This window comes from Eurytemora carolleeae, unplaced genomic scaffold, assembly GCF_000591075.1.
Source record: "Eurytemora carolleeae unplaced genomic scaffold, Eaff_2.0 scaffold609, whole genome shotgun sequence".
NCBI classification, from domain to species: domain Eukaryota; kingdom Metazoa; phylum Arthropoda; class Copepoda; order Calanoida; family Temoridae; genus Eurytemora; species Eurytemora carolleeae.
Genome location: NW_019396624.1, coordinates 26220 through 52223, shown reverse-complemented (window position 1 = coordinate 52223; position 26004 = coordinate 26220). Strand labels below are relative to the sequence as shown.

Here is a 26004-nt window from a genome sequence, read left to right as displayed (position 1 = left end):
GCGCAAATTGTGCCCCCCCTAAACAAAAGCCCTCGTAAGCCCCTGCCTTATTTCTTAATTATTTTTATTATTTTCACGAAAACCATGAAAAGTTCGTATACGGGAATCGTTTAAAAGACCTTTGTAATGTAAACAATCTTAAATTGTAGAGACTTTTTCATGGATAAAACTTAAAAATTGATATTTTTGAAAGATCTGTATTATATAAGTATATATACAAATACATACATTTTACATAATATTTGAACTAATTTTTATGTCAATTTTTAAACTAGCTTTTGCTACGAAAGTCACGAGAGTCACGAAGATTCTGGTTTTGGAGTACTAAAATTGCACAAGAAAACAACGTCAAAAATGTTCAAAATGAGGACGACATTTAAAGGTAACTATAAAAACTCAAAAATCAGTAACCACTTCAATCAGCTGATTGCTTTCTTCATTTTCCCCAAGGATTTTTCAAAGTCAAATGATGCTAAACCTTTGAGCAGTCTTAACGTCTGTTTAACTCCTCTCCTGTGACTTGTCAGTTAATAAATGTTTCATTTTTCTATTCCTAGATTATTTAGAGTTTAATTTGATTACTCTTGGAAGAAACATTGATTAACCGTTGTTGTACTTTTCAGACATAATTTGTGTAACCTGTGTTAAGGTCCGTCCTAGTATACGATATTTTACCCCCACCCCCTGCTATGTAAATTTTTACATGACCGACTAATTTTCAACAAAAGTATTAAAGGTTAGGCTAGGTTAAGACAATTTCTGAGCCGAGCGCTGCGGCAAGAACAGGTTAGGGGGCCTAGCGCTGCGGCTAGGACAGGCTATACGCGCGGGGCTGCGGCCACAGGTCCAGTTATATCCATGTTCATACAAAATTGGGGTATGTCCTTGTAAACCATTTTTGACTATGATCGAAAGAAGGATATTTGGCCCCTCTCCCTTCATAAAAAATTAACATGGTCAGAGTATGATTTATAATATATATATAATATAATCCAACCTAACCCTGGATTAATACTGAACATATTTCATGTCCATTTTTTTATGAAGGGGGGGTCGTCCAAAAATCTTTTTCTTACTATTTTTGCAGTTTTGAATCAAATTCTAATCTGTTAATAAATTAATAACAATAATGTAAACGGTAAAAATATGGCTTTGAAGTTTATTTCCATTGAAAGTTCTCTTAACATAACGGTAATTTCCTAGAGAACGATTTTTGGGTGTTATTCACTGTATTGGGGAAGTAAATAATTTTTCAGGTTATATCAATGAATTTTTAGGTATAAGTACAAAAAAAATGAAAACCGTTGCCGTTTTGATCTCCAATTTTTCCCACCAGATCATCAAATCATTCTGACAAATATACATCATACACCTCATGCACCCCCTACATAACATTTCCTTTTTCAGGGGATTGGGGAATTAATGGAGCCCTGAAACTAACTATAACAATTACTACTATAAATAATTATTATTATACCTGTTTTAATGATTTCTATTGTAGGTGCGACTTCAATGTCCCTCAGAAGGATGGAAAGATTACCAATAATGCTCGTATAGTTGCTGCTCTTCCTTCTATTCAATACTGTCTTGACAACGGAGCTAAGGTTTGTTTTACAGTGATAACCAGAAATCTCTGGAATAGGAAGTCGACTTTTAGATTTAAGTTATGACTTTAGATAAGACAATGAACATGAAGCAAAGCAATTTAGCAGTGTAAACAAACCTATTTTCACTTTGTAAATGATTTAATAACTTGCTAGTAAAGCTATTTGCTTTTCAACATTATCAAATGCGCTTTAGTATTGCTTTAATGTCGTTTTCCTATTCAACCGTTTTTTTGTTAATACTGTAGCATAACAGACGCATTTTTCTCGTAAAATACAATTTTTTCTTAATAAAAAAAAACAAAGATAAAAAATGAACTAATTTATAAACGTTTTTAGTTTTTTGTTGTTGTTATTTTTACAAAATCACAAACGTTTAGAATTTACTAAATTTGTGAAACAAATTGTAAACAAATAGGGTTCCTTTTGTTAGTTTAGAAATTAGTGTTAATATAAGTAATAATTCTATTAATTGTTTTATTGCTAAGTAGCCAGTTTGATAAAATTGGAATTTTAAAATTAAAACTTTTGACTGAATTGTCAAGATTTATATAAAACCTTTATTAAAAAAAATAAAGATAATTTATGATTTAAAGGGTCTGTCTATGTAATTCTAGGCCAAAGTGTCACTTTAAGTGTTAAATTCTGACACTGTATCAATTTCTTTAGTCTTCTGTACTGTTCTGTATTCTATTAAATTGTACTTTAGTCTGTTGTACTATGCTCCCACTTGGGACGTCCTGATGGCCAGACGAATTTGAAGTACACTTTGGCTCCCGTAGCAGAAGAACTAAAGACTCTTCTCNGTCAACAGACAAGATCGCTCCCCCGTTTTTATTTATGTTACCATCATTTAATTTCCGAAATGAATCCTTGATTTCACTAATTCAGTGAAAAAACACGAAATATTTTTCTTATATAACTGGTGTAAAAAATTATTCTTTAAGAGAGTAGGTGGGGATGATTTAAGATTTATACACCCTAGAGATATTCTGTACTTAACCCATCGGATAGTGATTAATATTTTTGATCTGAAGTATGTTTCTAAATTCATTTCGCTTTGCTTTAAGGGATACAAAATTTAAATATTTTTACTGTTTTGTTTTAAGGGATGTCAAATTTCTTCCTGATTGCGTTGGAGCCGAAGTAGAAGCTGAATGCGCTGATCCTGCGGTAGGATCAGTAATCCTTCTAGAGAACCTCAGGTACCTAGTCTAGATCCTTCAGTAGGATCAGTAATCCTTCTGGAGAACCTCAGGTACCCAGTTTAGATCCTGCGGTAGGATCAGTAATCCTTCTAGAGAACCTCAGGTACCTAGTCTAGATCCTTCAGTAGGATCAGTAATCCTTCTAGAGAACCTCAGGTACCCAGTCTAGATCCTTCAGTAGGATCAGTAATCCTTCTAGAGAACCTCAGGTACCTAGTCTAAATCCTTCAGTAGGAGCAGAAATCCTTCAAGGAAATGGAACTTTGTCAAACATTTTCTAGAAAAAATCTAAATAATTTACTATTTTGTGTGTTCAGGTTCCACGTTGAGGAGGAGGGAAAGGGAGTTGACGCTGATGGAAATAAAGTTAAAGCTGACAAAGAAGCTGTTAAAGTCTTCAGAGCCTCGCTCAGGTTGTGTTACTTACTCAGCGGAAGACATAATTTAGTAAAGCTGTAGATATATTAAGTACTGATCCAGGATCTGGATCAAATTATAATTCACATCCTTATCTTTGATCTTATTTAGCAGTAGTACTTGCGATATAAATGTTTGATTGTAGAAAGTTGGCTGATGTTTACGTCAACGATGCTTTTGGAACCGCCCACCGAGCCCACTCTAGTATGATGGGAGATGGATTTGAGAAGCGTGCAGCCGGCTTCCTTCTCAAGAAGGAACTCGAGTACTTCGCCAAGGCTCTCTGCAATCCTCAGCGCCCGTTCTTGGCTATCCTGGGAGGTGCCAAGGTGCAGGATAAGATCCAGTTGATTGAGAACATGCTCGACAAAGTTGACGAGATGATCATCGGCGGAGGAATGGCCTTCACTTTCAGGAAAGTCATCGACAATATGCCTGTAAGTAATAAAATTTCATTTTTTAAAAAGAAGATAATTTAAAAATTCGATCAATGTAGATTGGAACATCCCTGTATGATGAGGAAGGAGCAAAGATCGTCAATAAACTGGTGGAGAAAGCTAAAGCCAACAATGTCAAGGTACTTTTTCAAGGCTACTACGTATTTTATTTAAACTGTTTTCATTCTTATGAAATATGCTTGCACGGGGCAAAAAGAAGGTAAGGTTTTAATTTATTGAATTGAAGTAAAAAATTAAGGGGGGGGGGGGAAATAATTGAAAATATACTAAAGTATTTGTTTCTAAAGGGAATGGGGATTGGTTCAAAAGAATTAACCCGATTTCCGAAATTTAAGGGACTGTAAGCGTTATATCAAGTGACCTTCCATTGAAAGAGGGACATCCATGATTCACATCCACAATGGTACCCCTTAAACCTTTGACTGACCATCGAGGACACATATTTCAGTGTATAAATCTCTTAAATGCTGTGTAAAAATCTGTAAAATTGGAGTGTACGTTAGCGTACTGCCTAAACTCAATCAATGTCGTCACATTTATTCATTGAAAAGTTAGAATTTTCTTTGCCCAACGCGGTTTTAAAAAATTTCCTCTACAAGAAAGTAATATAAATAGTTCTGAAATACAAAACAGCCTGCAAATAAAGTTTTAACAATTACAAGCGTTTCTGTAAATAAATATTACTTTATGTCATCCTTGTTCACGCAATGGTTGAAAGGGTACCAATGTAAAAATGGGATGCCCCTCTTTAAAGGAAGTTCACTTGAAAGCAGAAAGTCTCTTCAAAATCTGCATTAAAAACCTGGAGAAAGAGAATAGAAAGGACTAATATTTTAATCAAGATATTTTACCTTGTTTATAGTTAATTCTATTTTTAAAATTCAATTCCATGTAGCATGTCAATGCCTAAAAATAGAAATAGAATTGAACTAAATTGTTTAATATTATACTCTAGCTTCACTTCCCCGTCGACTTTGTGACCGCAAACAAGTTTGGCGAGGATGCTGAGACTGGAGAAGCAACTGTGGAATCTGGAATTCCGGTAACACTTTTGTATTTGTATGGATTTTTTTTATCAATGACACTTTTTGTGAAGTTTACTTTAATCAAAAATATATTGATGTGTTCTGTGTAGGTTATTTTATGGATAGTTCTGAATTAATTAATTAATAATGTCATGAAGGTTGGATGTATCTGAAGTAATCAATTAATCAAATGTCATGAAGGTTGGATGTATCTGAATTAATCAATTAATCAAATGTCATGAAGGTTGGATGTATCTGAATTAATCAATTAATCAAATGTCATGAAGGTTGGATGTATCTGAATTAATCAATTAATCAAATGTCATGAAGGTTGGCTGTATCTGAATTAATCAATTAATCAAATGTCATGAAGGTTGGATGTATCTGAATTAATCAATTAATCAAATGTCATGAAGGATTAATGTATCTGAATTAATCAATTAATCAAATGTCATGAAGTTGGACGTATCTGAATTAATCAATTATTCAAATATTATCAAGAACGGATGTACCTGAACTAATCAACTAATTAAATATTTACAAGGATGAATGAATCCGAACCAATCAATTAAATATTATCAAGAATGGACGGATCTGAATAAATAAATTGATTAAATACTACCAAAAATGGATGGATCTCAATAAATAAATCATTATCAAGGATATATGGATCTGACTAAATTAAACTTGACCAGGATGGATGGATCTGAATTAATCAAATATTATCAAGAATGAATGGATCTGAAATAATTAATTAATAAAATGTTATTGATGGATCTAGTTGAATCAAATGTTATCCAGGATTGATGGATCTGAATTAATCAAATGTTATGGATGGGTGGATCGGATCTGAATTGATTAATCAATCAATATTATCCAGGATGGATGGATGGGTCTTGACTGTGGCCCAAAATCTCGAGCTCTGTTTTCTGAAGTTGTTTCTAGAGCCAAGGTTGTAGTTTGGAACGGGTAAGTTCAAGGTTGGAAAAATATACAGATTTTTTTAAATATATTTCAATACAGTGGTAGGCCATTACAATGAAGACAACTTTTTTATTTAAAACTAGCAACTCTCGTATAAATGCACATGATTAATTATCAGTGATCACCATGATTTGATTTGAAAATAGAAAAATGTGCTGAATGCACATGATTAATGATCAATGGTCACCCTGATTTGATTTGAAAATAGAAAAATGTCGTAATGCACATGATCACTGATCAGTGACAACCATGATTTGATTTGAAAATAGAAAAATGTCATAATGCACATGATTAATGATCAGTGATCACCATGATTTGATTTGAAAATAGAAAATTGTCATAATGCACATGATTAATGATCAGTGATTTGAAAATAGAAAAATGTCGTAATGCACATGATTAATGATCAGTGATCACCATGAATTGATTTGAAAACAGAAAAATGTCGTAATACACATGATTAATGATCAGTGATCACCATGATTTGATTTGAAAATAGTAAATTGTCGTAATCCACATGATTAATGATCAGTGATCACCATGAATTGATTTGAAAATAGTAAATTTTGTTATTGCCCTTGTTTTTTGTTCTTTGTTCCCCTTGTTTTGTTTTGAAATTGGTAAATGTCGTAATGCACATGATCATTGATAATTGATCACCTTGATTTGATTTGAAAATAGAAAAATGTCGTACTGCTCATGATTACTGATCAGTGATCACCATGAATTGATTTGAAAATAGAAGACTATCGTAATGCTCATGATAATTTATCAGTGATCACTCTGATCTGATTTAAAACTAGAAAACTCTCGTATAAATGCTCATGATTAATGATCAGTGATCACTCTGATTTGATTTAAAACTAGAAAACTGTCATAATGCACATGATTAATGATCAGTGATCACTCTGATCTGATTTAAAATTAGAAAACTCTTGTATAAATGCACATGATCGTTGATCAGTGATCACTCTGATCTGATTTAAAACTAGAAAACTCTCGTATAAATGCACATGATCGTTGATCAGTGATCACCCTGATTTGATTTCTAGTCCTGCTGGCGTATTTGAGTTTGAGAAGTTTGCGAATGGAACTAAGGCTCTGATGGATGCTGTAGTGGCCTGCACAGAGAACGGGGGATGTACAATTATTGGTAAGAATCTTTAAAGGGTAGGTTCAAACTTAAAATTAATGATAATGGTACTGGATTTTTTTTTCTATGGCCACCACATTTTTTGGGTTTCCAATTTTTCCTGATAAATTTGGGTCGGTATCTAGCCTTACAGAACATTTCCTGAACCTGTAAAAAAGATTAAACATTCAAAAACTTTCGGAAATTAAGGGCGGAATCTATCAATATAATTATCATTACTAATATCTTCAAAAAAGGTTCCGTAAGGCCTTGACGGATCCAAATTGATGCTGCAAAATTGAAAACTCTAAATATTTTCCATGAGATTTTATGGGTTTCCTTCTTTTCGATACTTCTTTCAGTGGAAAATAAGGCTTCTCTTTTATTTCCAAACATTTTAGTGAAAAAATGTAGAAATGGGGGATGTGAGTTTTGAAGAACCGTGTAGTGACCTACAAATTTCTAGGTGGAGGAGATACTGCCACCTGTGCTGCCAAGTATAATACTGAGGATAAAGTTAGCCATGTATCTACTGGAGGTGGAGCTAGCCTCGAGCTACTGGAAGGTATAATAATATGAATCTAGGACAATCCAGTTAAGTAAACGGTGCAAATGACTTCACATTTCCAAACTCCAAATCGGTTTCTAAAAATACAAAAACCTGGAAACTTAAATATAAATTTAATTTATTGCTGTTTAAAAAAGGAAAATTCTGTAAACCTTGTAAGCATCTCAAAGATGAAAAATATGTTTTATCAAAATTAAACTAAATCTGGACAGTTTTTAATCTAGGTAAAGTCCTGCCAGGGGTTGCCGCGCTGACCGATGCTTAAAGATCTGAACCTAGTAGTAGTGTAGTGATGTACACATGTTAGTGCTGTACATAGCACACCTTATGTTCAACTGAAAATACGGCTTTTTAAAACGGACATTATTGTACCCATGCCAAATGTATTTCCAAACCTGGTGTAAATTTTATGTTAAATAAAATTTTATTTAAAATAATTTTAAGTCTTTTGCATTGATTGTTTTGAAGTAAGTGTAGTTTTAATGGAAATTTTACTCAGATAGACAATTAATCTAATAGAAGAAAATAGACACAGTGTAGGTTTTGTTTGTCAATCTATTTCAAATTCTTACGTCTATGTTTCCGAATAAATAGTTTGACTACGGAACTCGGAAAGCTGAAAAATTGATATTTTCTCCAGTAAAGGTTTCAAGTAGATCATTCCAAATTGTGTTTAGCAACAGGAATTTCAATTTTTATAAATTTAATTTGCAAACCTTATGTTCCAAAATGTCCACTATTCTGACGGTATTACACGCAAAAATATCTTCCTTTTGCTGCATTATAAGTAAACTGGGAGTGAGGAATAGAAGGGAGAAATAACTGAGGCTGTTCGCCCTACCATATGATTGTACATATACTTAGCAGACGGTTCAGTATTTCACTGAAATAAGAAATATTTGTCTGATGTACAATTACCGCGTAAACAATAACCTTTTCTGAATATTTCATATACAGATGGAGTACCCGCCTGCAAAGCACGTATAATCATATGGTAGGGCGAACCGCGTCATTTATATCCCTTCTTTTCCTTACTTCTTGGCTGGACCATTAAATTATAAGGATACATTGTTTATATTACTGCAATGCTACGGGTAAATTGGAAGCTTTCTTTATAATTATTATGAAAAAAAAAGATTTAAACCACTGCACAGGTTGAAAATCTAATGCATAAGTCTGTTACAGCATTGAGCAACTTTTTTACGGCCCTGAAACAATTACTGCAGGGCATGGAATTGATAGTAAATCATGTGACTGTATCAAAAGCCCTGCATATGTATATGTACAATGTACATGCGTAAATGAATGCTAGTGCTACTTAATTAATACTTTCCAACAAAAATGAAATTGTTTCTGCCCTTTAGTATAACAAGATGTACTTATACTCAAGCAGAGGCGGCTTAATAGAGGAGGGGACAGCTTCATTGCCTCTTTTAATCGATTTTGAAGAAAACAAAGTTGCAGGAGTTAGACATTATAACTCTGAGTGACCATGCATTTAGTCGGTTTGGCATAAGTATTGGATACAAACCAATCAACATACGTGTAATTATATAGTACTATTCAAATTGGTTAGAAGTGTTCTCTATCTGTAGAATGGGTAATCCCAAAAACAAAAAGGACAGGTTCCAGAAGTCCATCTTCGATTTGGCTGAAATTTTATCCACAGCTTAATGTTTGCAAAAAATATATTTCATTTTACAAAACTTTGTTGTGGACTTCCGGGGTAGGAGTTAAAGGGAGCAAATTTTTAATGAAAAAGTTAAATTTTTGAACTAACTTAAAATCGAAATACTGAACTATATAAAAAAAATATTTCGAAATATTTCAGGAGTAACAAAGAAAAAATGTATCAAATTGAAAAAAACATAGTAGCCATTTGAAAACATTGTTTTCTCTTTTGTGAAATAAATTATTATAGCTAAAGTGGCCAGCGTTACCCGTGGAAGAAAAAAATAACACTCTCCGGCCACCCATAAGTGTCCACAAAAAATTTCAGCCCAATTGATCTAGCCGTTTGGCCGGCTATTGGCAACATATATATATGTGTAAGAATGTGAGGGGGGTCGTTATTTCATGAATGTTAGGTAGGCTCATTGGTTCGTCAATCTATTCACAGGACAAAGACTTGTAGAAGGTGCAGTACCGACCTGACTTTTAATGTACAGTACCACGCCTTATATTTATACTTGACATAAGACATTTGTTTAGTTTAGTTTAGTTCATATTTGCTTAATGTCGAAGGAGTCGAAGAAACATTTTGTAAACATTTAAACATTTCCATTAAAAAAATCTAAAAACAGTAAAATTAAAAATCGTGAATGAAATGCTCTCTTTACTAAATATTTAGCTAAAGTGTCTGTTCGAGGGAAAAATAAATATATGTTTTGTGTAAAATATCCAACATTTCAGGAAATATGATCAGTTTAAACATACATACACAGAAAACCCATTCCATAATTAGCTTTATACTATAATTTGATTAGTTTTACGTTCATTTAGAGTTCATGTAAATGTCTCTTCTTTTTTCCAACAAGCAGCCATAAAGAACAGATTTAGGGGCTCCAGCAGCACCCCAAATCCTTGATTTCGTCAGAGTAGCGTGTTGAAAAATCCTATTAGCGGGTAAGAGGTTTATGGAATAAATCAATTTTGGCTGACCCTCCCCTAATACCCCATTGTGTAAAATCTAATTTTTAATATCAATATTTTATTCAAATTAAAGAAAAATTGAATGCTTTCTGAAATAAATTAACTGAGAATTTTTATTTCTTTCCTGTCTTATGAAATGATAAGATTTAAATAATTTTTGTATTTTGAGAAGCTTATCCTTTTCCCTTCTTGTATTAGAATGATGATTTATTTTTATTTTTTCATGTTTTTTGGAGCTGTACTTATCTTTTTATCTATTGTATGATATAGAATACAGTATACAAGAGCATGTGTAACAACTCATTTTTTGTTACTTAATATTTGAATATAATAAACTATCGTGCTGCATGGGGGATATTGCAGAGGGGTCTATCTAATTCATCAGATTAAGAGATGCTTCCTTTCAAATCTGAGAAGCCATTTTTCTTCGGCTCACGCTCAGGACCTCGCATATGTAGAGGTTCACTTCCTGGGGTCACTTCTAGGGACCACGCATTTTAGGGGTCACTTCCAGGGACCTTGAATGTAGGGATTCACTTTTAGGAAACATACATACAAAGGGCCTTTATTTTCGGGGACATCGCTCATAGGGGGTCACTTCCGGAGGGCCACACACACAGGGGTTCTCTTCCAGGGACCACATACATAGGGGTTTACTTCCAGGGACCGCACATTTTAGGGGTTTACATTCTCTTCATTGGAGTATCTTGACTTTCTTCATTGGCTATATTTCTGCAATATCTTTAGTGTGATGTGATGGGTATAAACCCGCGACTTCCAGTGCGGACACCAATCCACTTTCTGGTCGGTGGAAAGATTGCTTAACAGTGATCAAACGAGAACTGGAACGTGAATTGGTTACACATTCTTACCACCCCACCCCATAAAATAGAATGATGATTCTTATGAACCATCGTACGTACAGCAAAAAGAAATTTGGGGACAAATTGAAATTATGTATAAAAGAAGGCCAGGTTTAAGAGAAGCTGTGTGTACTCATTCTAAAGCTTGCAGGGGATTTTTTTTCTCGAATTTTATAGTTTTGGGAAAACTGAATATTTTCATGCTTGAGCTTGTCTTGATCTTTACGGGCATTTACTTCCTTTACTTTCCCTGTATTAAAAATAAGTATTGGCTATTCGTGATTCAAACATTTTCAGTAATACATTTATTTATAGTTTAACTCAAATCTCTACTATTTAAACCTTCATTTTTTTTGTTTAATGAGCTTCTCAATACCAGGGAAAGAAAACATTATGCAAAACAGGCAAAATATCTATCTTAATAAACTAAAATATGTGATAAGTTAAAAAACTAGTTTTTTAGTCTTTTGTCATTAATTCTGACCTTTTTTGAGTTCTTAAGTCAAAAAAGAAATTTCATCTCCGACGCTCGACCTTATTAAATATATATCTTTTGTTACTAACATTTCAGCGCCTCCCTTTACAAATTCCTAGCTACGTGCCTGGATCCATCCCTTCCACCCCCCTCTCTCTCTCACTTCGATCCCCTCCATCCTCACATTTGCCCTCTTTTACTACATTACTCTCCACCATTCGAGAAGAGAGAATAGGAGAGTAAACATGTGTTTTGTTAACATGGGCGCAACTTGGAGAAGGGGAAGGGGGGGGAGAATTTTTGCTATATTACACAAAATTCTTGTTTCCTCATCTCTTCTGCAATTTCACCACATACTAGAATAATTTATCGTAGTTTTCCGATAATAACGCCCGTAGGGAATTGAGTTTTTATAACAATCTCTAATTTTCTAATTCTTAAATTTTTGCAACCTTATATCATAGACCTTAGATATTTCAAACTTTGAGTTCTAACTACTTTTAGATCAAATAGTCTAAATTTAAAATATCAAAGGTTTACACCACCAGGTTGCAAAGATATTTCGTTTTTTTTCAAAAGGTAAAAACAAAATGCTTTACGATCAAGATTTAGAAAATTTAGAATTTGAATTGTGGAAGCAATATTCATGGAAATCAGTGAAAAGTTTGCAAACGTTCTAAAGTTCCAAACTGATTCTGGCGACTCAATTAGGAGTTTGGAATCAAGACAGTAACAGTAACAGTAAGTTTGCAAACGTTCTAAAGTTCCAAACTGATTCTGGCGACTCAATTAGGAGTTTGGAATCAAGAAAGTTGTTGCACATTTAAAAAATAGATTTTTACTAAAAAAATTCAAAAAATTTTGTGGACCTAATGTTTTCAAAATTACTTTATTCATTTAATGTTAGCCTATAATAAAATTAACATTTCAGATACATATTACAGGACTAGACTATATAGTATATACTGCACTTTACTGTTAAACACAGTTCTTTGTTGCACCAAAAGTAAACTGCCCTATACTGTACTTCACTTTACAATAGTGTACTGGACTGTTCTTTGGTGTACTGTGCCTCTTAAAATCTTTCTCTACTTTACTGTACTGTACTGTCTTGTACTTGACTACACTATATGACAATGTTGTTGATGATGATGTGGTTACTGGTGTACAGTTTACCTGCACTAGTGTCTGCACAGCAAGAAACAGACACTGTACAGCACACACACCAGACAAACAGGCAGGATACTTATCTTGAAAACTCAACTACAGGGTTACCCACAAAGGACTGCAAAGACGACTTTAAAATCTTCAAATATAACGATCCAAAGTGGAAATTTAATTTTCTGGTTTGAAGGTGGTCTTTGATGTCTTTGAATGGTTTAATTAATAAAAAGGCATAGAAAGAAAGAAGCAGCTTATAGATGCAGGGAATCCTGAATATAATGAAACAGGCAGTATACATTTCGTACAATCGTCTTTGAAGTCTCATCCTTTGTGGATAACCCTGTAGATTATCAAGTACAGAGTTTCCCACAAAGAATGAGACTGCAAAGACGGCTTAAAACTCTTTTAATATGATGACTTTTATTTGAAATTAAATCTTCTCCATTGAATTCGGTCTGTAAATGACTTATTGAATGATTTGGCATAGCAAAAAAGGAGTTTGTAGCTGATGGGAATCAAAAGCATGTAAGGAAAAAGGAAGTACAAATTCCGTCGTCTCTAAACCCTGTAATAGGTCGCAATGGGATTTTTGAACAATTATTTATGATGTCCTTGGTGTCAAATTTGACAAGAAATATAAGTTCAAGTCAGTTAATTTTTAAATTATTTTAAATTATAATTTTTGATTATAGAGATCAAGGTTCTGAGTATACTTCAGGGATAGGCCAACACTGCACAAGGGTAAGATATCTTATTTTATAAAATTGAATTGTTTGTACAGGGGGTAACCAACAAATGATAAGACTTCTAAGACGACTGTATACTTGTTTCTTTGTACAATTATTAAATACGCCATTAAACAACAATAATTCAAGGCAGAATCTTCATGTATTATAACAGTTTAAGGTCGGCTTTACGTCTCATCCATTGTGGGTAACCCTGTATCTGTTTACAGTTTTATATTCCTCAATGCATATTATCATCAATAGTGAGTTTTAACTTCAAATATTTAAACTCTGAGAAGTAGAATGAGAATAATCAAATCACGTCGAAGGTTGAAATCTTAGTGTTTTCAATCATAGCTTCTCTTATTAAAATCTATAGAAAGAATACAATTTTTTTATAATTTCTACAATTTGTAACATTAACAAGAAAACTTTCTTCTCTCATTCTTGTGCTTCACGAGGTCACAAAGTCGTTCCAGGTTGACGTCGCCTGAATAAATTTACCTTCTCCGTCAGTCTGTTCAATGTGCTAGATATATAATTGTACCAAGAGTAATTCACTCAGCTAAACCAGACTCATATGTTCGTGCAGGGTCCAAATATTAGACAGTTATGATATTAGTCTGCCTGAGCTGAACAATTAGAATGGTGGATATCGAGCTAAATGCTTGATCCTCTCTCTTTCTAAATATCGAGACTAACCTAATTTTGTATGATTTATACTTGTTTCCTAAAAAGTGTAAAAAATTCAACCATTCAGAGTCGCATAAAAGTAGCCGATAAATTTAAAATTATGCGCGCCATCTAAGATTAATATACAGAAACAGGACGGACTCTCTAATTAAAAAAACGGTTTTTGATTTTTCTTTACAATATCCAAGAACGAACGGTTTAAGAAGAACATCGAAAGTTTGTCCATTGGATACTCAGATTAAGTAATCGGGATTAAGGATATCTCACTCTAAAGTTTTCAGCTCTGGTTATATTTGTTAGATCATGTGAATATAAGATCTAGAGGAAACTGGAAACGTTAGTTTTGTTTTATTGACGTAGAGAGCTGAGTTGTAATAAACATGAAAATCAAATATTTACTCACAATCAACTCAATTGCAGATATTAGTTGAAGGCAGGAATCAAAAATAATATGTACACCCTTATAAGTGACGTACATGATCATGAGATCTGCAAAGCGTGATATTTCGATTTATAAAAATTGGGCCACATTGATCAATAAATTTCTGGTTGACTTAAAATTTAGAAATCTTAAGAAAGGAAATGAGCCTTTGCCGCAATCTCTGATAATTTCTAATCTCTTTATCTTTGCAACCCAACCTCATAGACCTTAGATATTTCAATCTATGAATTCTGTCAGTTCAAATAGTTTAAACTTAGATATCTAAGGTCTACAGCATTAGGTTGCTAAGATATAGGGATTAGAAAATTAGAGTTTGTGGCAAAAACTCAATTTTTTTGACAAAAGTAGATTTTTCAATGGAATCATGTCCGATCTTATAAGAATAAATTTTTACATTTTTCCTAAAAAATACTTTACCGACCCTGTGAATTGATAACCTATAATTTATGAGTCACCTACTTAAATATTTATAATACAAAAATCTTGATATTTATACAATATTATCTAGTTCATTATCCGAACATGTACATTGTACACTGTGCGTACAGTGTACTGCTAATGTCTTTGCATACCTAGCTAAGGCCGTTCCTTCCATAAACTACATTGGTCGACAATTTGACGTCTCCTATATTGGTCGTCAAGTGTCCGGAGAAATTATCATTAGATAAGAATTTAGCATGAGACATCTAGCGGCCAACATATCGTCCCCCAAAGTACGTGACTACACGACCACTATCTATAAAGAGAACGGGCTCTGTGTTACAAAATATATATTGTATTGCAAGATTTGAGAGTTTCTTTACATTCCTGAAGTACACTTTATGTAATCACCAATATAGCGATGTCCTTTTTGTTGTACGCTGTTGAAATATACAAGTTTACCCACAAAGAATGAGACTAAAAAGACGACCTAAAACTCTTAAATATGACGATCTGATTTGGTCTTCCCTGCATTCAATTTAGTCTTTAAATATTAAACTAAATGGTTTGGTAACCTGGATAGATAATATTTCTAGATTATGTAAAGAAAAAAGCTGGTATGTAAAGTTGCAGAGAAGTATGGATATAAGAAAAATTAGTCTCATCCCATCCGGGATATTTTAATAAGTCTTTGAAATATTTATTTTTACAGGACTGCTCTTCAACAGCCCCACATCATAGTTTACATATAGAGGATGGTTATGATCATCATTCAGTACCCCCTAGTCAGGGGCCTATTAGGTATATATAAGAAACATCGGTACCCCCTAGTCAGGGGCCTATTAGATATATATAAGGAACATCAGTACCCCTAGTCAGGGGTATATAAGGGATATCGGTATAACCCCCTAGTCAGGGCATATTAGAGGACATCATTACCCCCTAATCAGAAGCCTATTAGGTATACTAGGGGACATTAGTACCCCCTAGTCAGGGTTATATTAGGTATGTTAGGGGACAAAGAGAACCTAGTATGAGACTCATATAACTGTGGAATAAGAAACCGACTGTTGGCCCAAGATATGACTTTAAAGGTATTTTCCCAAAGGTTAGGTTAGGCCTTCATAGGCGCCGCAGGCTTTAATAAGGACCGAGCGCTGCGGCAAGGATGGGCAATTAAAGGGGCCGAGCGCGGCAGCTAGAACAGGCTAGGTGATTCAGCGCTGCGGCTAGGACAGACTTGGGAAGTTGCCGCATGGAAAATTGCGTGTTTGGGAAGTTGCCACTTGGGAAAATACCCTTAGGAAGTTTCCGGTTGGTAAAAAGCCATTGGGAAAGTACCTAACATCACTTTAAATTGTTCAAAAAACACGAAACACAGAAGTGTAGTTAAATCAAAACCATTTCACTAATCTGGAAAAACTATTTTCTTTATAAAATCATTCAATAGTTATAAGATTGCTTAAATATTGTCTTCCTATTCCACAGTTTTAAAGAATTCAATGTATATGGGAAGGCAAATGAGTCTATAGAGCTATGCCCCCTGCCCAGATTTCGCCCCTTTAACCCTATCCCGATTAGGCTACTTTTTAATACTCGAAATCAAGAAATAAAAAATCGCTTATTTGGCAGTCATCCAACTTTTGCGCAAAATCGGCGATTTTTTGGGATTTCGTAATTAAGTATATACTCTATATTTCAGGGTCCTATTTTCTATAAACCTTCGAAATGTTCTTGGTGTAGATGAGATAGGGGAGAGGGTTTCTTTAGAAACTACACTTAGGAATAGATATATTAATATATATATATATATATATATATAAAAATAATTTTATGAATTTCAACAAATTTTGATAAAACTATTACAGTTTGTTTTTCGTTGTACTAAGGTGAATTTAAAACATGAACACACCTCACCCCACTCCTAAGTTGCATGATCTGAGCCGGTACAACATATACTGTATATGCATTCAGTCGTACCGGCCAGTTTGGACTACCCAATGTATAGACTCAGAATCGACCCACCACGTTTTATTCAAGAAATGTTTCCTCGGCCTGGCTAGATCACCACAGTGACCTAAATATTTGTTTACACGGAAAGTGTAAACAATGTAAACCAGAGCCCAAAACTTAAGACAGGGTATCGTTATGAAAACCAGTTTTAAAACCCGGGTTTCACGAATGGGGTTACGCAGTTTTGTGAATATCAATATTTTGTAATGAAACATTATTTTTTCAGTTTGTATATATTTTCCATTTTTTTCGAATTTCTTAAATCAAAATTTACACAAATGTTAAGACCCCAAAAACGATAACGATACTCTTTTAAATTTCGGGCTCTGATGTAAACATCTCCGAAGGGAAAACTTATGAATTAATGAATTTTAATTTGACACAAAAAAAGGTATTTGTAGTTTGAACCAGTCTTGACTAGTTCAACTATGCAGCTCTGTCGTTTAGCGGGGGATACAATGAAAGAAAATGCTCCATACAATTTTTGCACCCCTCCCCTTTTGCCTGCGAACGCATACCTTGAAAATGATCCTGCTTCATAAAATGTCGTTCAAAAATTCTGTCCTTAGCATCATTACAGAGTTTCCTGAATAAGTATGTATACTTTTAAGAATGTTTTTCTTTTTTTACAAAATTCTTCAATATATGAGTGTAAGCGGATAGAAAACGAGATTCTCAAGAGGGGACCTAAGTTAAAGACGACTTTACACGGAGACTTATTGTTAACAATGAGATTCATGATTATTTTTAAACCAATAATTTTAACCTAACAGGTTCCTTACGGGTTTCTGTAAGTGACAGCTTCTAAATCAAAATAAAAACTATCTTTAGAAATACTGAAGTAAAACAAAAAAGAAAAGAAAGGTATTATGAATAAAATATCAAAGATATTTTATATTTATATTTGGTAGAATGTACTGGAAAGATCGCAGACTAAAAATTAGGCAACATCAAAGTGTTAATATGTTAATATTACTTTTGTAGAGTATGGTTAAATCAAATTTTGAATGTTTGCATGATCTCGATATCCAATGTGGGTACTTTTAAATTTGAGGATAAAGTTAAAGTTATCCCTGCAGGGTAACAGTGTTTGATCCCGAGATTCACAACAAAAAAATTCTAACATCAGATTTAATGAATAACGATACATCGTTGAATCACGTAAACTAAGTTGAACCCCTTACACTGTACGTAGTCTCAGATAAATTTTTTTAATAATAATGATATTGTGATTATTAAAATATATATATATTCTTTAGTTTCACTTAGTGCTTTTATCTTCAAAATATTTCTAGTTTTTTTTAATGACAAATATTCTAATGAAAAATAACACTTTGGTGCAGAGATGAATTCCTTCCTTCAATTAATAATTATCTTCATTTGGATAATAGATTCGCCAATCATATCTGGATACCAGATATATTCATAGATCAGGTATATATACAGACATATTAGTCGATATATTCATAGATCAGGTATATATACAGACATATCAGTCGATATATTCATAGATCAGGTATATTTACAGACATACCAGTCAATATATTCATAGATCAGGTATAAATACAGACATATCAGTCGATGTATTCATAGATCAGGTATATATATATAGACATATCAGTCGATATATTCATAGATCAGGTAGGTATACATACAAACATATTAGTCGATATGTTCATAGATCAGGTATACACCTAGACATATCATTATATGTTGATAGATCAGTTATATATACAGACATATCAGAATATATTCATAGATTAGGCATATATAGACAAATCAGAATATGTTCATAGATTACGTATATATCCAGACATATAGATATATCAGGATATATTTATAGATCTGGAAATATATATAGACATATCAGGATATATTCATAGATCTGGAAATATAAATAGACATATCAGGATATATTCATAGATCTGGAAATATATACAGACATATCAGAATATATTCATAGATCTGGAAATATATACAGACATATCAGAATATATTCATAGATCTGGAAATATATACAGCCATATCAGGACTTATTCATAGATCAGGTATATACAGACAAATCAGGATATATTTATAGATTAGGTATATATACAGACATATCAGGATATATTTATAGAACAGGCACATATACAGACATATCTTACTTCTAAAAGTTATTGTTAATATTTAGGCGATAAGTTTACGGCAGCCTAAACTTCACCTTACCCCTATATCCTTGAGAATATATAAGAACAGTACTCTTAGATATTCAACCAGGTTTGCATGGCTTTTACTAACTTAATAAGGAAATTTATTAAACCCTTCCCTGAAAGACACTCCAATCCAATTACTATCACGAATTTGTGACCTCGTTGCACTACTAGTTTTGATTTTTTTTCTTTCAAGAAAAAGAAAACCAAAAACAAATTAGCAAAAATGTACAATTTTCCAAAATGCGTGTAGATGCTTTTTAAAAAGGTTACAAATGTAATAAAAAATAAATAAAAAAATGTAATTGCATTGTTGTTTATAATATGTATTTAATAAAATAAGAATATGATTACAGAGTGAACTATGATGTTGCTTGTAATATGGATTTAATAAAATAAGAATATGATTGCAGAGTGAACTATGATGTTGCTTGTAATATGGATTTAATAAAATAAGAATATGATTACAGAGTGAACTATGATGTTGCTTGTAATATGGATTTCCATTTCTACCCCCACGATGTTCAAACTTGTCTCATCAAGTAAGTACTAACTTTGTTTATTATTTATGGAATTTAAATCTGTTCAACTTGATGGTGTAACCATGTCAATATTTTTGTGTACTAAGGGTGATATATATTGGAATATTGGAATTAAGCCAACCGCCCACTGGGAGTTGAAACGTTTTCAATTAAAAAATATTGCAATCAAAAAAAAATTTCAAAATCGTCCATACGGTTGCTAATTGATAATTTAATATCGGAAAAATCACCGTAAGGCCCCAAAAAGATATTTTGAAAAATTTAATGTTATACATATTATGCTGAATTCAAATCTACAAAGCGCTTTTAAAAATAATTAAAAGTAAAGAAGTTGTTGCCAAATAACAGTCCAAAAATCCGTTTTTTTACTTTAAAAGTTTTTAATGAATTTTCTAGCTCTAACTCAGTTAATTTTCATTTTATTAAAGCGCTTAACATATTTGAAATCATATTGAATATGACTATACATGACTTCTGTGAACTATGCACTAGCACTGTTTACTTTGTACTGTATACTGCGTAGGTACACAAACTGTGTACTATGTATTGTGTACTGCGTAGGTGCACATACTGTGTACTATGTATTGTGTATTGCGTAGGTGCGCATACTGTGTACGATGTATTGTGTACTTTGTAGGTGCACATACTGTGCACTATGTATTGTGTACTATGTATAGGTATGAGAGTTTTGGTTTGACTAAAGATGAGATGTACCTGGAGTGGGGGCAGGATAATAACGTGAACAAGAACATATCCCTTGCACAGTTCGATGTTACAGTGGAGCTGGTGGTACCACACCCAACAAATATTTTAAAGAGACTGTTAACTGTTTAAAATAAAAATGTATGGTGCCATATTGTTTTAAGGATTTTTGAAAGAAACTGTGAATTAATCTCTCCTAGAAAGCCACAAAAAAAAAACCGAGAAGCCATCCATTTAAAGGTACTGTAAGCGTAATTTCAAACGACCCTCTATTGAATGATTTACAATATTAACCTTGAAACCTTTATCTGATCAATAATGTGGAATATAAAGTCGTCTTTTCAGCTTAAAAGTTTTTATTCTGTTTATTTCTCCCTGATTGTCCTGCAGAAGAAATGCATATTCACTTTGAAAAATAAAACAGTTTTAAAAATCATAAATATTGATACATAATTCATATTTCATCAGGACAAAGCTTTAAAGGGTATTGTTGTAAATCCGGCATTGAAATCTTCACGTGGAGGGTTTATGGAAATTACCCTTACAGTTCCTTTAAGTCGTCTTTCTTATTGTAATATATGGCACCAGACCATTTGATCTAATTAGTGAACAGTCTCTATCAATCGATTGAATTGAGCAAATGAGATCCACATATATGTTTTAGATAAAAGGTTTTATATGTTAACTGTAGAGCTTCAATTATATCCATGGGAGTAAGGAATTGAAACTTTAAAGTAGTAAGGAATAAGAAGCCAATAGATAAAAAAGTGAGAGAATTGCTGTGCATGAATTGCTAATAATATTAAAAAAATGAAATTGAAAAACAAAAAGATTTTGTATTAGTTTGATTAATGAGAGTTTATTGGAGTAAAAGGTTTACAACTATAGGTGTTTATAGCACACTGTAAAAACATGACAATTCTGTTAATATGCAAATTAAAAAAGTAAAAATGCAAATCACAAATAAAATAATTTTTTTATTAGCTATTCTTGTACAGTGCATAAAAATATTTTGATAAGTTTTTGACCGGAATTTTAACCACTTTGTAGTTTTTTTACAATAGTAGGCTTATAAACCAATACAATGCAGACGACACGATATTTGCTTTCTATCCTATTTCCATGCTAAGAAAGGAAGGCGATATATCAGAATAGATAGTTTTTAAACTATTGTTGTTTTATGGCATTAAATGCAATAAATTTAAAAATATTGAAGCATGAAGAAATTTAAATTTATTTGTTGCTCTGTCTAGTATGGTATATTTAGCCCTGATACATAAGATATAAAAGATAAAATAAGATAAGATACAGGGTGTCCAATGAAACATGACAGCTGGTGAATAGTTTTGAATGTCGTCTTCTTATATACTGTATTAGACATTTAAGACTTTTCGTCTAATTAACAGATTTTCTTAGTGGATGGAAAGGAATGTTGCAATAGCATTATATTGGTAAACAGGGTTACCCACAAAGGATGAGACTGTAAATACGACTTGAAACTTATATATTTTGACGATCCCAAGGTTATATGACGTCTTCTGCATTAGATCAAGTCACTGAATGGTTTATTTAATGATTTGGTAAAGAAAGACGCAAATATCAAGTTTCAGGGAAGCATAAACACAAGGAAAAAGAAACAATTTAGCACAGAACTTCGGGGTCATCGAATTAATTTATAGAATGTTGTCTTGACAAATTTTCAATGGATTTTTACTACTATACCTAAATCTCAGTAGTTGTTACAGTAAATAGATAGCCATAAATATGCGGGAACAGTTTTAAAGTGCCATAAAATTATTCAATTAAAATACTAATTATCTGCAACATTCCATTATCTGTAGGTTAAAAAACGACATTTTATGAATTCTTTCGATGTCTCCTAAATCCTAAACAGTAGTATAAATTCCGTACTGTCGTCTTTGAAGTTTAACATTTATGGCTAACCATGTACAGTCGACGATTATAACAGTACAATAAAGACGACTTTTTACTAAAGTTTTGATTGTATACAAGCTTTTTTTTTAAAGTTTACAAGTAATCAAAGAGAAGCTTTTTAAATTGACAGCTTCTCTTTGTTTCCATGTTTATGTGTATCCATTCAGTTTAAAAGTTTGATATAAATCAAAAATTTCAATCGAAAGTCGTCTTTATTGTCTTGATATATGTGACAACGACTGTACTACTGTAGATATTTTGTAAAAAAAACTTGTTGAGCAAGACTACCACCTGTCTAGTCTGAGTATAGTACAAGCTACTATGATCTATCCTACCCGGGACTCATTCTCAAACTCACTCTCAGAAGAAAGCTCAGGTTTTTATTAAACTAGATTTTTGCCATTGGAAAACAGTTTTTCCTTCTGGCCCATATTTAAAAGAAATTGGATAATTGTAGATGGTATTGGAGAACAATTTCAATTCCTTTATTTTTTATAATATTTCGGAAAGAAATGTATGTTTACTTTTTTCAACCCCATGAGTTTTTCAAAGTTACATTGTTTAAATAATTTTTTTTAAAGGGTTCTAAGCCAAGGACCTACTTTAACTAGCTCTGAACACTAAATAGTGATGTTTAAACGCGTATCTTGTATTTGAAATTATACAGTGATATTTGTTCGTAAGTGCGATCATAACTCATGAACCACTTCACCAATTGCGGAAATGTTCTTAGTTTTGTTTTAAAATTATAAGTTGAGTGGGACGACATTTTTAGAGAAAGTTTAGTAAAGAAGGCAAAGCATGAGATTTAAGAATGGTTTAAAAACTTGCCATTTTCATTTCTCAAATTCGTTGTTAGCAAACATTTTTAAGTAAACATCTAACTAATGAGGTGATACCTCTCATATTTGTTCTTTGAATTATTTTCGATAAGTCAATCAAAAAGATAGGATTTAAATTCTAAGAGAATAGTTTGATTAATATATATATATATGTTCAGTTACCACATGGTTCAAACATTTCTCCCATCTGCAGTGTTCCTTTGTATTGCTTGGTTAGCTCTCTTCCTGCCCCCTTCAAGAGAATAGTTTGATTAATATATATATATATATATGTTTAGTTACCACATGGTTCAAACATTTCTCCCATCTGCAGTGTTCCTTTGTATTGCTTGGTTAGCTCTCTTCCTGCCTCCTTCAAGGTTGTCATTTCACAATACTTTTTATTTTAATTCCATTATTTGGGTAAAACGAAAAGTAACAATGATTTAAACAGAATTGTGCAAATCAGATCTATAATTGTAGTCTTAAAAAAGCAGTTTTTCTTTATATTGCTTGGTTAGCGCTCTTTCTGCCTCCATCAAGGTTGGAGTTCTTGCCATAATTGGGTAAAATGAAAAGAAGCAATGATCAGAAAAAAATAACAAAAGAAATATTACAAACCAGACCAAAAATAGTTATCTTAAAAAAGCAGTTTTCTTTATTGCTTGGTTAGCTCTCTTCCTGCCAACAGTAAAGTTGGATTACAAAACTATTAATTCAAATTCTTTCATTGTTCTATCTTTTGGTTAAAATAAAAGTAACAATGATTGAAGAGGGAAAAAATGCTGCAGAACAATGAGAATTTTACAAATTATATTGAAAATTATATTCTTAATAAAGCAGTTTTTCTTTTTATTGCTTGGTTAGCTCTTTTCCTGCCTTCTTCAAGGTTCTAATAAGAAAAATTGGTTCACATTTTTTCTGATTTTAAGATTTTTTTGGGTCTCCAATTGGCTTTTTCGAAATCTGAGAAGTTGAAAAAAATTTGAAATGTTTGAAATTAGGAATGCTTTTTTCAGTTTCTTTTTCTTCCAGATATGTTCAATCGTGTTTTGGTTAATCAACCTTTGAACATATATAGTTGTATTCTGGTCTAAGGACGACTAATAGCAGATTTAAAATCATTTAAAATCAGACCAAAAATTGTAATTAAAAAATAGATTATTTTTTTCTTCAAATATCCTTGATACCAAATTAAATCATCTATTAGTGAGATCTTTTTCTGAAAAGTTTTCTGAACATATTATTTATTCGTTTTAATATGTTAATTATCTTTTTACAGTATTGCTGAAAGGCTCGCAATGGCGATGACGATTATGCTGACTCTGACCTCGAATTTCTCCAGTGAACGAAGGTAAAGCTTTCTGACTGAAATCAATTTTTGAGACTGCAGGTCAACTTTGTTGTTCTCGAATGGCATAGTCATTGATTTACTGTAAAAAACTCATTTTGAATTGCTAAACATGGTTTTTTATGAATTAAAGATTTGTTTTAAGAGGAGTAATTGGAAACATTCTAATATATTTTATGTAAGAACGTGGTTTTATGTAAGGACATGGTTCTTCACAAAATCTAAACCTAGAATTATTATTCAAACATATCATTTTATATCGTATGTATCAAAAATGGAATGATAGTGCAAAGAATAAATATAATAAAAATTTAAGGATTGATCAGGCGTCCAGAATTATTCTTCCTCTAATCTTCCTGGGCTTTAATGGACTCTTCTGGCCTTATCTTCTAAACCCGCATTAAATATAATGTTCATAAAGGAACTGCAAGTGTAATTTAAAGTAACTCTTCATGAAAAGATGGCAATGCTCGATTCATAACGATTACCCTCAGAAGCTTTGCCAGGACAACATACATGAATTCAAAAATACTTTAAACATAGAAAAACGACGATATCCTCCACATTAATGATCAGATAAAGGTTCCAAGGAAATCGTTGTGAATCGGACATTGCCATTTTTCCATAGAGCGTTAGTTTATTTAACGCTTACAGTCCCTTTAATCAAAATAGATGATTATCTTTTAGATCCAAATAAGCAGATTCAAAAATCATCAATTCGAAAATGGCATTAAACTAGCTTTTTTTTTACTTTAGATTGGTAATAATATCTGTTTCCTCTTCTTTTATACAAAATTTATCTTTTCTTTCAGTTTAAAGATCGGGAAAATTATTTCAGCTAATTTCAAAACTTTTAAAATTAAAAGATAGCTAAAAAAAAATTATCAATTATACAAAGAAAGTATCAATAAAAACAGTAAAACAAATAAAAAATTATTTCAAGTTTTTTTTACTCTACTGCTTTATGTTACTTAAATTTAACTTAAACTGAACATTTGGAAAAATACGATGTATCTAATGATAAAAAATATGTAATGACACAGAAAATTAAATTACAAATGCATTTATGAATTTAAAATCGATATCTGTTAGCTTTAAGGAAGTTTATCCTCCATGGCATTAAAGTTAGTATCATTATATCATGGATTTATGTACTTTTGCTTTATCTCAATGTTTTGTAAACCAAAATTACACAAAAATACCTAAACATTTCGGTAAAAAAAAGATGTAAATAATAAAGAAAAATTCTGTAACATTTTCGGTTTTGATGTGAACTGTTCTTGTTTAAAGGGATTGTGACGAAATTTCAAGTTACTCCCAGATTTTAAAAAGCGTTATATGCCAGATTCACAACAGTACCTTTTTGGTCTTTATCGAATTAAAAATGTGGAAAAGAAGTGAATTTTCTCAGCTTCGTTTAATGTGTCTCAACTTCTCAAGTTAACTTTATGAAGAACAGCCTTCGAATATGATCAATTTTCAGAAAGAAAAATATCAAATTTTATTTTATTTTATTATTCGGGCATGTAACTTTTTAAATGGAGGATCGCTTAAAATTGCTTCGATAATCCTTTTTAAACAAATGTAAGATGTATTTTATTTTGAAAATAAATAGAAT

At 32.2% G+C, this 26004-nt stretch overlaps 2 protein-coding genes across 5 annotated transcripts; both read left to right on the top strand.

Annotated features, from left to right (window-relative positions):
• Positions 1-2627: 2627 nt before the first annotated feature.
• On the top strand, positions 2628-7833 carry LOC111706506 (phosphoglycerate kinase). Of its 3 annotated transcripts, none has more exons than XM_023479395.1 (9): positions 2628-2809; positions 3130-3225; positions 3375-3666; positions 3726-3806; positions 4643-4729; positions 5593-5681; positions 6749-6849; positions 7295-7393; positions 7621-7833. In XM_023479395.1, exons 1-9 carry the CDS (start codon positions 2643-2645, stop codon positions 7659-7661), a joined length of 1053 nt encoding a protein of 350 aa, XP_023335163.1. In that variant the 5' UTR covers positions 2628-2642; the 3' UTR covers positions 7662-7833. The 3 variants fall into 3 exon arrangements, with proteins under 3 accessions (XP_023335163.1, XP_023335164.1, XP_023335165.1); XM_023479396.1 differs by lacking the exon at positions 2628-2809 and adding an exon at positions 2862-2915; XM_023479397.1 differs by lacking the exon at positions 2628-2809 and adding an exon at positions 2993-3021.
• A 4488-nt stretch (positions 7834-12321) lies between these two features.
• LOC111706491 (glutamate-gated chloride channel) lies at positions 12322-24389 on the top strand. Of its 2 annotated transcripts, none has more exons than XM_023479379.1 (12): positions 12322-12623; positions 13243-13291; positions 15543-15631; positions 16533-16613; positions 17755-17787; positions 18187-18277; positions 19017-19102; positions 19506-19577; positions 20255-20363; positions 22514-22590; positions 23215-23415; positions 24318-24389. In XM_023479379.1, the coding sequence occupies exons 1-11, from the start codon at positions 12517-12519 to the stop codon at positions 23300-23302; spliced, it is 882 nt and encodes a 293-aa protein (XP_023335147.1). In that variant the 5' UTR covers positions 12322-12516; the 3' UTR covers positions 23303-23415; positions 24318-24389. The 2 variants fall into 2 exon arrangements, with proteins under 2 accessions (XP_023335147.1, XP_023335146.1); XM_023479378.1 differs by having other exon boundaries at positions 20255-20366.
• Positions 24390-26004: the final 1615 nt, after the last annotated feature.